The sequence below is a fragment of the Callorhinus ursinus genome, unplaced genomic scaffold (assembly GCF_003265705.2).
Source record: "Callorhinus ursinus isolate GAN/ISIS: 27379988/994484 unplaced genomic scaffold, GSC_fseal_2.0 scaffold439, whole genome shotgun sequence".
Lineage (NCBI taxonomy): Eukaryota > Metazoa > Chordata > Mammalia > Carnivora > Otariidae > Callorhinus > Callorhinus ursinus.
The window spans coordinates 1-13622 of NW_027397494.1; the positions used below are offsets into that span (position 1 = coordinate 1).

The window sequence follows — 13622 nt, forward strand, 5'->3', positions numbered from 1 at the left end:
TTGATCTTGGCCTCCAGCTGGATTTTGGTTTTGATCAGCTGGTCACACCTTTCCTCTGCATCAGCCAAGCCATCTGCTTCCTAAGGGAAGAAATGAAACAGTTTAATTTTCTAAGCTATATCTGCAAACACACTGTAATTTATTAAAAGGTGGATACTTCAATAACTCAACCAGTTTGGTCAACACATATGCCAACTTTTAACAGTCTACTGGACAAATTGTTAGTAATTTTAATGTACTGATTATACTAACATATTTCCTCTAGCTGTCCCAGTGTGGAAGGTCAGATCAGGGAAACGAGCCTTTTGGCAAAATCTGCCTCTGTGCTACTTTGGAAAAATCACTTATTAATTCTAGGACTCCATTTCCTCACATTCGAGGGGATTGGTTAATTTAGCCTTTTCCCTGACCTGGTAAGAACAACATAACTTCTATTTATGTACACAAATACTCACTAAGGAAAGGACAGTCTCATCTAAGAGAAGGGTCTGTAAAGGAAGGAAAATGTCCATGGACATCTTCATGACTCTGCTCACTGATGACCATACCGCATATGAATGTGCATCTGAACATACACAGCATAATTGGTGACTTCGCATCTATTGCTTTTTTAGGTCTGAGTCTTAGTACTTTTGAACGACAAACAATTACAGCACATGTTTTAGTGGAAACCATTCATTCAAAAACCTTAGGTTAAAACTTTTTCATATCCACTCCCACAGTGTCTGGGAGATAAGAAGTGGCTGATCTGTGCAGTGGATGACACTCACAGACTGAACTTGGAGCTGCAGGTCATTTTTCTCTTGCATCAGAGCTACCATCTTCTCTTCAAGCTCTTTCCTTTTGGCCTCTGACTTGGCGAGCTCGTCCTTGGTCTTCTCAAACTCTTCCTTCATGGTGGCCATCTCCTTCTCGGTCTCTGCGCTCTTGAGGAGAGGCTTGATCTTGAAGTACAGCTTCATCCAGGGCCAGTGCTTGACGTTCATGAAGGCGCGGACGTTGTACTGGATGCAGAAGATGGACTCTCTGTAGGAAAGAATAAAGACGCAAATAAGGAACAATGTGGACAGTGGCCATCACTCAAAAGAAGTAATGACTGTACCAGATTCAGCCATGAAAGTGCAGAGAACAGCGACTTGGACTCAGCCCCTCACCTCCTCTCCATCATCTTCTTGAATTCCACCCTCATCAGGTACCCTCTGCACACAGCTTGGGTGCGTGTGATGAGTTGAGCCAGCTTTTCATCTCGCATCTCCTCTAGAGTTCCCAACAGCCCAGCTTTAAAGAAAACCTTGCCAAAGAACAAGCTAAATATGTTATTTTCACTCATGAGAAAGTCCAAAGGAGATGAAATTATTATAGAGATTTAGGTTGAGGGTACCTTGGTGTGACCAAATTTGTACTGGGTGTGGTCGATGTCAATAGACCCTAGAAGTTTCTCAGAAGCCTTCTTACTGTCAATGAACTGACCCTCTGGGATAGCACTCGCATTTAGAACCTTGTATCTATCAGAATACAAAGAATATAAAAGCATGGTTTTCCTTCTTAGTAGAACTGTTAGTAGCTATCATTGAAAAAAATGACAGACTGAGTTTTGGAGAAAAAAAAATTCCATTAAAATAATCCAGCAGTGCTTTAGGTGAACCTTGGGAAAATATGTTTAAAAACTTATGATAATATAAAACAAGCCTCCGTTCTTTGTTTTTTTTAATTAAAATTTTTTATTGTTATGTTAATCACCATACATTACATCATTAGTTTTTGATGTAGGGTTCCATGATTCATTGTTTGCATATAACACCCAGTGCCCCACGCAGAACGTGCCCTCTTTAATACCCACCACCAGGCTAACCCATCCCCCACCCCCTCCCCTCTAGAACTGTCAGTTTGTTTCTCAGAGTCCATTGTCTCTCTCATGGTTCGTCTCCCCCTCTGATCTCCCCCTCTTCATTCTTCCCCTCCTGCTATCTTCTTCTTCTTCTTTATTTTTTTAACATATAATGTATTATTTGTTTCAGAGGTACAGATCTTTTATGATCACCTTTCAAATAATTGCATTTAAGTTTTCAAGAAAAAGTTAAAAGATGTTTGAATTGTGCGGGGATACTGCTCTAGGCTAGCACATTGAAAGGGAGGAATAATGAGACACAAACCTCTGTTTGAAGTCTGCATAGAGGATCCTGCTTGGGAACCCCTTCCTGCAGATGCGGATCCCTTCCAGCACACCGTTACACCGCAGCTGGTGCAGGACAAGTTCATGCTCCATGGCCCCTAAAAAAAAAAAAAAAGTGTTTTCTATATAATAGTCTAATGAGAAGTCACACTGGAGTCTTACTTGGGTATCATAAATGTCTTACCAGGAGTTTTAGTTTCATTGGGAATGAGACAGCGTACAAAGTGGGGGTGAGTGCTTCTCAAGTTGGTCATCAGCTTATTTAAATTCTCCTGTAAACCATATGAAAATTTTGAAGTCATTCTTTGTTGCATGAGAGTCCCTGTCAATGATCTGGAGTGAATGTGCCCCATGTCACGAAAAAGTAAATGTAACTGACTACAGTGGTTACTTTTAAGAGAAGGTTTGATTTCATGTGAAATGTGTTCCACTCTAGATCTTTTAGATTTGGAGTTTTAAGGGTAACTGGTTCATTTATTGTAAAGTTTGAACCCACATTATGGGTTTTCTTTTTGTTAAATTTTTCCTAACACGTTTTTCATTTTCCTTTGACAACAGGGCTTTTTTTTTTTTTTTTTCGGTTTCACCATAGATTTCTTTTAAAAAGTTTTTTAAAGTTACGATAATTTAATTTTGTTACAGAAGTAGTCTTTCGGCATTCAAGAATATACTTACCCTGAAAAGGGCTGACACTGTCTGGAAAGAAGAACCCTTCTTCTTGGCACCTTTTTTCCCACCACCACTTTCTGAAAAATAAAATAGAAAAATTAAAACTATTTGCAACAGCTTTGAAAGTACTAGCCATAGGTACAAGACTGCCAAAATTCCTTCGAAATTTAAATTTGCACTTGTTCACTTGTATCATTCCTGTTTTTCTTTCTGTATCTTTCTGCTGACTATAGATTAGGAAGATAGAAGCATTGGCTCACATAGGTATTCAGGAAAACAACAACAGTAAAAGAACTGTGGATGAAAAGAGTAGGTGTGGGGAAGGGATGGGACTCCTCTCCTCCAGATCAGCAAAGTGTGTCCCCTGAAGGGAGTGCCCAGAGACAGAGTAGTCCTGCCCTCCTAGGGCACACAGTTCCCAGAGAACAGGCAAAGTTGCATGCTTGTTACCAGGTGAATGAGCCTCTACTAACCTTCAGGGAAGTCCTACTTCCTATTCGCTTGTGCTTCTATACTGTTAGGTGTGCATCTGGTCTTAGGGGACTTAGGAGAACAGAATTTCAATTCCTCAAACACTAGTGCCTTGAAAAAGGATTTCCTCATCTCCAGCTTAGTTGGATCCTCGAAGGAACCAATACTATTAAAATAGTAGAAATGAGTTGTATGATCTTGAGCAAGTGACTTAACCTCTGAGTCTGTGTTTCCTCATTGGTGAAATGAGGCCATGGACAAAAGCATCCATGTGTCAGTTTTAGCTCTGAAAACTTACGATCATAAGACCGTAAGCACGCTAATTAAATACGCTTCCTTTCATTATCTATATTGGTTAGTATGTTCACTCTGTGAACATACTAGTGATATTAAGAATGACCTGCTTCAGCAGTTTGTCCCCCAGCAAAGAGGAGAGCCAGAGTCTTCATTGCAGACTTCTGATAGAGCCCAACCACGGTCTCATTCAGGGGGTCCTTGTTCTTGTCCAGCCAGCCGGCGATGTTGTAGTCCACGGTGCCGGCGTAGTGGACCAGAGAGAAGTGCGCCTCGGCCTTGCCTTTGGCAGGCTTGGGCTTCTGGAAGTTGTTGGATTTCCCAAGGTGCTGCTCATAGAGCTTGTTCTTGAAGGAGGTGTCTGTGGCCTTGGGGAACATGCACTCCTCTTCCAGGATAGAGAAGATGCCCATGGGCTGAGAGTAGGAAAAAAGGGATGATAATAATGAGTTCCTCAGAAAAATATGCTCCAATAGTTTATGTACTTGGTGGAAACCTGAAAATGTTCCAGAAGAAGGGATGATAAGAAATTAAATAAGTATGATCCTACTTTATTGCCTCTTCTCTGCTACTGAAATGTGAAAGAGTCATGTACCATGGACATATGGGAAATATGTTTGCTAGAAAGACTCAGTTAAAAAAAAAAAAGCCCATCTGTGTCATTTGGCAAACTTTATGTTCAGAGTATAAAATTAAATTCCAAAACTACCATTTCAAAGCTGAATTCTTTATCCTGTAAATGTATAGATCTAAATACTTTCTTCCCTCCTGACAATGTAACTTCCTCACCTCAAATCTAGACATGACAAAAGTATGAAGAGGAGAAAAATTACGGATAATGATTAAAAATTATCCATTCCCAGGAGGAAAGAGCGTCTCATGTTGTATCATTAGAGCTCTTTGTACTCTGAGCTCTGTTCCCCCCACGGTGGAGTTAAGTGATCATAATTTGGTTTTGCTTTGTAAGCAGATTGACTCCTTTCAGTGGCAAGTTTGATAGGAAAGACTGATAGAAAATCCAAGGTTGAGGATTTTGCTTCATCACAAATTGTCTCCCAAAACTATTTCAATGTTCCTGGAACTGAGTACCATGTCGTTTTCATGAATAGCAGAGATAGTATATATCACCAAATTAAAATTGTTTTCCTCAAATTGGGTAGACCTAGTCTGATGTGACACTCTCATCTTTCATATTTTTATAGAATTTTGGCATGAATGTCTGAAGTGTTCATAGAAGGCAGTTGTGTTTGCTTTTCCTTTCCCACTGCTTAGGGTAGTGTTCACATATAACCATATACTTCATTGGTATCCATAGGTAAACGACGAGTTCCCAATATTACATTTGTAAGTGTTTAATGATTGCTTGATGAGTTTTAACATATTCAACACTAGTAGAATTATTGCCCCACTTCCTTGATGAAGGAGAATTCAGGGTTCATTTTCCAGGGATGACTGTAGAGAGGTTTGGTGTTTATTCAGTAGTTATAAGAGTCTTAATGCCTGCAACAACTGAAGAGCTACCCTTCCAACCTGGAAGACGTCTTGACACATTCTGCCTTGATACCCACGAAGGATGATCCGTACACCACACACCATCATGGAATCACCAGGACCAGTGACAGTACTCAGAGGACTAGCGGCAATTTCATTCCTTACTCCCGTGCACGTGAGGGAGAGTGAAGTTATAAGAAGGAGAAACGTGCAAACTTGTGTCTGTGTACATGGTTGTATGCATTGCAGTCATTTTTCTATGAAAAACTATTCATGAGTAACAACAGGTCACCTGTGACACACCAGACAACTGATCAGAGTACACGGGCCTGTCATCAAACACCACTGCTTGTTCTTTGAGAATTGGGATTGCAGTTAAGCATAACGAGGCAGACAATTTGTTTTTCATGTCCTGAAGGCTTAAAAAGTCATACAGACCTTCTCAATGAGCTCAATGCAGGCAGCCAGGTCCATGCCAAAGTCGATGAACTCCCACTCGATGCCCTCCTTCTTGTACTCCTCCTGCTCCAGCACGAACATGTGGTGGTTGAAGAACTGTTGCAGCTTCTCGTTGGTGAAGTTGATGCACAGCTGCTCCAGGCTGTTGAACTATAGAAAAAGATAAATATAGGGAGTTACTCATGACTTAAGTATGTCTTCTGCATTTAAGGTATTTTGGTTTATTAAATTACAAATGTTCAGATTGTTTTCTTACTATATGATGTGATTCTAAAAGGTATTCACCTTTAGACTCCTCAAATACTATGCTTTTTGTATGAAATCATTAGGCCGAATGCTATTAAATAAGGACATCTTTTAAATATTCCCTTAGCGTAATTTGAGAAAGCATTTCTCTACCTGTTTGGATCCATGATAGATGTTGAATATTTATTAACCTTTCACAGACCATTCACTGAGACTTCGAGACTTGAAAGAATAAAATGCTCTCTCTTTTCCTCTTTATACTAATTTACTTGTTTCACATCTCCTCAGAGACCCTTCATTCCTACAAATTCCGTTTCGTACTTTTTGTAAAGATAATTTTGAATGCTCTAACAAGATGGATCAAATGACTGGGGATTTGCGTTTGCTTATTTTCTGTCAGTTCACTACTCACATCAAAGATCTCAAAGCCGGCAATGTCCAAGACCCCGATGAAGTACTGTCTGGGCTGCTTGGTGTCCAGCTGCTGGTTGATGCGGGTGACCATCCACAGGAACATCTTCTCGTAGATGGACTTGGCCAGAGCACCCACCGAATTGTACACCTTCAAGAACAGTGGTAGTTTGGTTTTTCGAATTAAACACAGTGATGGAGCCTGGGGTCTCCTGTGGCTCAAACAAATCATGGGGGTTAAGTCATGCTTACCTGCTGCACAGTCTGGCCTTTGGTGACGTACTCGTTGCCAACCTTGACCCTGGGGTAGCAGAGGGCTTTGAGCAGGTCAGCAGAGTTCAGGCTCTGGAGATAGGCCGCCTTGTCAGCAACTGCACGAACGAGGTGAGAACAGCTGTATAAGCTGACCACAGCTTATACATTTTAAGGTGTGAAGGGTAATGATAAAAAAAAGTTTTGCTTGAATATGTGCAAATGTGACAAAACCATTTGTCACACTAATTTTAGTCATTTTTTTTTGAGAGGATAATTTGGAATGTAGGAAATTGATGCACTGTGTGATACTTAAAATATAGCTAAAGTAGACCACAGATAAAAATAATTTGAAAAATTCTGACCTAGAGGAGGAGTGATAGGAAAATTCTGATTTTTTTTTTTTTTTAACGGTGCTTGTGGACATGTAAATTATTGACTGGAATAAAAAAGGTCTTAATCAGATCGTAAATACTAGCTTACAGTAAGTCAGTGAAAATTGGAATAGGCAGAAATCACACCTCCACAAATCTTCTCAGTCACGTAAAACATGCAGCATGTGTGTCATTTCTGCCCTCTAATACTTTCCCAGTCATCAGATAGGTCAAGAAAGTGTAAACTTGGCCCCTGCCCTTGAGGACCTAATGGTATCAGCTCTGTCAGCTGAAAGATGTGAGCAGGGAGCGGTACCTTCGGTGCCGTCCGGCTCAGCCTGCTCCTCCCTCTGCTTCTGCTTGAACTTCATGTTCCCGTAATGCATCACAGCCCCCGTGAGCTTGTAGATGGCCGCCTTTTCATCAGTGCTGAAACCCAGGATGTCCACAGCACTCTGTGGAAAGAGTTGAATTTAAATCATCTCCCAGTTACCACCATGGCAGTTACCCTCAGGACACTGGGGCCTGCCTCCCCTCCTTCTTAGGATGTCTTGGCTAGCACTTTGCTGTTTTCAGGAGGCAGTCCTATTCTCCAGCACTTTATTCCACAAAGCAGCATTAGTAGGTGTGCACCAGTTTCCCACTGAGTCATGTGGGCAGTGAAGATCTTATGTGTCCTGTCCACACTCACCAAGCCAAGACTCGGAGCCCTGGCTTTGGATGCCAAGGACAACACTCTTCCGATTTCTCCACATTAGCCGGGCCTTGCTCCACAGGTTTCTTTCTCATGGGTTTCCTTTGCTTCACAAATCTGTTCACTCCTTTTCCTCGTATGTTGTCCTAGCCGACTCCTAGCCTGACTCCCCGGATGTGACGAACGCAGTTGGGAAGAGGGGAAGAGCAGTGGCCCTTGAGGTTTTCCCTCTCTGCTATCAGGTCTCAGCTCAGCTGGCCATGAGATGCCTGGCAGTGACCTTCACCTGATCGTTACTCATGCAGGGAAGAGACATTTGTGAAAAGAACGTCTCCTTTTATTGAAATATTGTTGTGTCTTTTTTCTCTATTGGATTTTGGTCACCTTCTTAGTTGCCCATTCTAGGCTTTGCAAAGGCTCATGCAGTGGAGGCAGGCATCAGACAAGGAGGGGGAGTTTGCTTATGTAACTCTTTCTCCAGATTATTTACCCCCAGTTCCAGCTCACTGACTCAACCTATTTAAAATGCCTAGACATTAATAAAGTCTTAGAACAAGACTGCGATGCTTTTTTTTAAACTTCCAACACTAGAGGTTATTTGTCAACTCCCTAACCCTTTTGGACATATGAATAATAATGAGGTAAAGCTGGTAAAAGCTGATATTTATGAGATGAAGGCACACAAATAGTTTATAGACTTTTTGAAAATAATATTTTAAGAGAAGAAGTGTTTTTGTAAGCAACTCCTAATCCTGTCTTGGGAATGTTGGGATATTCCCACTGGTATTAAAGTTAAGAATAATCAAAGAATGTTGACTATTCAGAAATGCAAAAGAAAACATGAAATATGTATAAAGTATATGTATAAAGAAAATAAGCCAAAGAGTAATGATCCTTAAAAAAAAAAAGGAGAGAGAAAGAATCTGTAGTTCCAAAAATAAAAGTAAAGGCTCATGGAGGCCAAAAAGAATTTTTGAGGTTAGAGAATCCATTTCTTTTAAATGCTGCATAGAGGGGGGAGGGAAATACTGTTAGCCCCCAGAGTGACATTTGAAATAAAATTTGTGTTTACGTCTGATTACAGAGGAACTGTAGAAATCATCATGTTCTGTTATAAAAAAACCTAAAAATATCGTAGGGTCCTTTTCACAGGTTATTGGATGTAGGGTCTGACATAGAATAAGAGAAACGTCACTATAGGAGTACAAAAATTGACCCAAGGGACCGATGAGGAATAAAACAAAAAAGAGCCAACTAGCCAAGGAATGCCTAAGACTTAACATTTATTACAGACATTTTAAACTTTCTGATACACAAGGCGGGGGCAGGCATTGAAATACCCTATAATTTTATTCCAAGAGTAAGGAAGCCTGAAAGGCAATATTGCCTATTTGTTGTCTTTCTGCTAATGCTTTTGACTCTATAGAGGGGAGTGTTGTATACTGCAAAATGAATTTGCTTCTTCCTGTTCTGTACCTGTTACTTACATCTGTGGCTAGCAGCTCTTCCTGGTCATCAATGCTGGGCACTGTAATTTCACCTTGACTGACAAAGGCAAAGTCGTATGGGTTGGTGGTGATCAGAAGCATTTCTGTACACATGAAAAAGAACAAATATAGACAATTACTTTGGTTATCAAAAACATTTAGAGGGACTGCTTAGAAAAAAAGGGCTTTTATTCTTCCTTTCTATTTTCCTTAGAAAAAAATCACAGATACTTCTTACCAATAAGCTCTGGTTTCTTGTTGGACATGATTTGATAAAATATGTGGTAGCTTCTTTCAGCCTTTAGCTGGAAAGTAACACGGGACTTCTCCAGCAGATCTAGAAAGTCAGATTGAGCACACTTTAAAAAAGCCACAATGGAAAATTAAGCATTTGAAAAGTTCACACAACAAAGATAACAAGATTTTCAGTATATTACCCCAAAGAAAAATATTTTTAATCACTAATACTCATTAACTTACATGTTTCAATATCTGCAGAAGCCAGTTTGCCTGTTGCACCAAAATGGATCCTGATGAATTTACCCTTAAAAAGGCAAAGGAAGACTTTTTGTACATATTCAAAGGCAGACAAATATTTTCTTTAGCTATGGACCAAGTGGATGGGAAAGATACTGATACCACATGTACAGAAGTGTCCACGCTGATCCTCAGGAAAGGAAGACCAAGAGACTTACAAAGCGAGAGGAGTTGTCATTCCTCACGGTCTTGGCGTTGCCAAAGGCCTCCAGTAGGGGGTTGGCGCTGATGATTTGATCTTCAAGGGTCCCCTTAAGAGAAATGAATGAGACAGATAAAGAGAGGGGTGCCTGGGTGGCTCAGTTGTTAAGAGTCTGCCTCAGGTTGTGATCCTAGGGTCCTGGGATCGAGCCCCACATTGGGCTCGATCTGTTCTGCGGGAGGCCTGCTTCTCCCTCTCCCACTCCCCCTGCTTTGTAAGTTCCCTCTCTCATTGTGTCTCTGTAAATAAATAAATCTTAAAAAAAAAAAAAGAGACCCCAGAAAAGGTGAGTTGCAGTCTCCTGAAATAACTTTACATCGACTTCCTCCCCTGCTCCCTTCCTCCTTCCCAGGATTCTGTTAACTTTTGGGTAAGGCTGGCTGGCTTTCTCTTTCTTTGTTTCTTTCTTAACACATTTTTTTTAAATTTAAGATTTATTTGAGAAAGAGGGAGTTTGTGAGCGGGGCTTTCCAAAGTGAGTAGAGGGAAGACAAATGGGGAGAAGGGGTACTCTAGTATAATGGCCTTGAGTTCTGTATGCCTCAGGCTCATTTTTTCCCTCCTAATAAATGGTTGTGAGAACTTCTGTCTGTTGCACCTGGCAACACATCTCATTCTCACTGCCCACCCAAGAGTTATTGCAATTCGTTGCTTTGGCTCTTTTTGGCATCACTTGTAATTGGTTGCTATGGCTCTGAAGGACCTTGGCCATATTTTTAAAAGCCTAGGATTTCTTCTATCCTGGGATGAATATCATACCCACCTGCATTTTGCCAGCAGTAGGTTCCTCTTTTTTCTTCTCTCCAGTAATTGCAATTGTTGCAAAGTACTGGATGACACGCTTGGTGTTCACGGTCTTCCCTGCACCAGATTCTCCGCTGTCGAGTCCACACAGAGGAAAAAGTCAGAATCTAACCACTACAGTGATCAAAATTCACAGAGAGAAAGGCATGGAATCTACATACGTAATCAGGATCGACTGGTTCTCACGATCTGTGAAAGAGAAATCGGAGATAATGTTGAAAAATATATGTAGCACATAAGTTTTGTAAACTCAAAATTGTCTTTTAAAGCTCCCCATTCACACACACGCACACAAATGTATCAATTGTTAGCTTTTTTCACCATATTCTTTTTAAAATAAGTAACAAAAGATGTGCTAATTAGTGTGTTACACTCCTGTTACCTTTAGTGTGATGGAATATGTAATGAACACACTATTTCACCGTACTACCCTGGGAATAATTTATCAATGTCAGGTGAATACTAGTTCCATGTTCCATTCAGTCACTTGGTTCATAGTTCAAAATCATGTTATTAATGTCCAATCCAAAGTGTTGTGTAGTAGTTGGGATAACGTGTACTATGAGCTTTCAAGGTGTACTTTTTAGGAGAGGTGATATATTAGCTATAATTAAAACGCATAGTTCATTCCAAAATTTGGTTAATTTTGATCTGGAATTAGCATTAGTTTGCGTTGTAGCATAGAAATCAAAGCAAAATTCTCTATGCTTTTGAATTGGTCCATTTTGTTCTTTTTTAAAAAGATTTTATTTATTTTAGAGAAAGAGCATGCATGGGGAGGTGGGAGGATCAGTAGGGGAGGGAGTGGGGGGCAGGAAAGAATCTCCAGAAGACCCCACACTGAGTGTGGAGCCTGACTCGGGCTTGATCCCAAGACCCTGAGTTCACAATCTGAGCCAAAACCGAGAGTCAGAGATGCCCAGTGGACTGAGCCATCCAGGCCCCCCTGGTCCCCTTTACTTTAAATATATTTCCCCAATTTTATTAGATTATACTCCTAATCATATTAGAATACTATTATTATGCTATTACCATTACTATTATGTTTGTGCTGAACATTTACTTCTCCAAGTACTGCCTCTGTGTCTTCTATGTTATCACTATACATGTCCTTTATAAATGGCTCTACAGACTGTAATTATGGATTCACTCACCCGTCAGCATGAACTGATAGGCGTTGTCGGAGATGGAGAAGATGTGGGGCGGGGCCTCCTGGCGCTTCTTGCCTCGGTAGGCGGCCACCACCTCGGGGTTGTACACCGGCAGCCACTTGTAGGGGTTCACAGTGACGCAGAAGAGGCCCGAGTAGGTCTGTGGGAAATGACAAGGTTGCTCTGTCTGCAGTCACATCATTAATCTGTCTTGGAAATAACTGCTTTATGTGCCAAGCGAGAGGGACCCAAGTACTGTGTCTGTTCTCCTAAGGTTCAAGGGTCTCGTTCCCTGTGGCTGCCTCCCCCCTCATGGGCCCTACACACTATGCTTCCTTCCGTTTGCCCACAAATTCAGCACTAAATAGATGGCTTGTCACATGCACAGTGTCAACTATGTCAGAATTCACAACACTAACCAAATGATTAGTCTTAAAATCGTAGTAAGCAAATTGGAAAATAGTCTTTGATTGGTTTTGGCTAACATAGTTCGTGGACTTAAGTTAGTGAAAAGTGAAAAGAAAAAAGGGGGCGCTCACGTAGATCATCCAGGCTGCGTAACGCTCTTTGAGGTTGTACAGCACTCCAGGCTCGTGCAGGTGGGTCATCATGGCCATGTCCTCGATCTTGTCGTACTTGGGAGGGTTCATGGAGAAGATTTGATCTTCCTTAACTGTGACAGTCTGTTAAGAAAAGGTGGAGCCAGTGCCTATCAACTAAGTAGCAGAAAAGGATCAATTAAGCATTCCTACCCTACTTTGTGTTACTTACAGTCCCAGCATCGGTCTTCACTGTCACCTTCCCTCCTTCCCTGCTCTGCACTGTGCTTTTCACATAGGATTCCTTAGCGTCCACCACAAAGACAGAATTCTTGGCATCAAAGGGCCTGTTCTGGGCCTCAATGCGCTCCTTTTCAGACTTCCGGAGGTACGGAGCAGCCTCCCCGAAAACGGCCATCTCAGCGTCAGAGCTCATGGCTGGGGGTTACCGGTGGCAGCGGAGCACCAGGGTACCTGGAGGACAGAGACAGAGCTGGACAGTGACCCAAAGTGAGGGTGGGCGTTGTCCTGTTGGTTTCACACTCCTGCGCCTCATGGGCCTGGCCCATTTCCTCAGCCCCACCTGTAGGGATCATGCCTGTGTCCTGCGCAAAGGTGCTGAGAGATTGGATCATGGCTTTGAAAGCCTTATGCTGGGAGCTTAATTCTGGTGATGTTGTAAGCCTCTGTTCCATCCTCTGTGCTGTGAGCCTTTGTAGACGAATATGGAAGAGTTTATGTTGCAGTCAGTAGCGTTTGGGATGCCCCAGGTGTGCTCAGAATCTTTTCTATTTTGACTTGCTTCGCTTTGTTTTCTTTTTCTGCTCCCCCTTCCCGCTTTTTTTTTTTTTGACATTGCAGTGATACAAAGAAATGCAAAATAACTGTTTCCAATGGCTTTACAACCTGAACCTATTTTATTTTATTTTATTTAAAAAAATTGTTTATTGTCATGTTAATCACCATACATTACATCATTAGTTTGTGATGTAGTGTTCCATGATTCATTGTTTGTGCATAACACCCAGTGCTCCACGCAGAACGTGCCCTCTTTAATACCCATCACCAGGCTAACCCATCCCCCCACCCCCCTCCCCTCTAGAACCCTCAGTTTGTTTTTCAGAGTCCCATCGTCTCTCATGGAACCTGAACCTATTTTAAAACTCAGATATTTAGTAAAAATTGTTTTCCTGGCCCAAATTATTACAATCAGATTGATAAATTGGATACAAAGGTTATTAAAATTGGATGGATGAAAAGGTACCTTTGTTCATTCAGGACACAGTCCAGATTAAAAACACTTAATAAGCATGAATAAACTCCTACCTTAGGAGTAAATTATTTAGGTATCACATAATAAAGAAAAAA

The 13622-nt window shown here is 41.3% G+C and overlaps 1 protein-coding gene across 1 annotated transcript; it reads right to left on the bottom strand.

Annotated features, from left to right (window-relative positions):
• Positions 1-5: 5 nt before the first annotated feature.
• Positions 6-12690, bottom strand: LOC112819105 (myosin-4; the record flags this gene model as incomplete). Its single annotated transcript, XM_025866139.1, has 21 exons — positions 12487-12690; positions 12255-12398; positions 11719-11875; positions 10726-10753; positions 10524-10638; positions 9717-9809; positions 9502-9565; positions 9260-9358; positions 9022-9125; positions 7157-7295; positions 6467-6585; positions 6216-6365; positions 5537-5707; positions 3714-4023; positions 2849-2919; positions 2358-2445; positions 2154-2271; positions 1382-1505; positions 1155-1291; positions 771-1026; positions 6-80 (listed from the first exon to the last, which is right to left on the bottom strand). Coding segments are annotated over exons 1-21 (2766 nt in total), but the record flags the coding sequence as incomplete, so codon positions are not given.
• Positions 12691-13622: the final 932 nt, after the last annotated feature.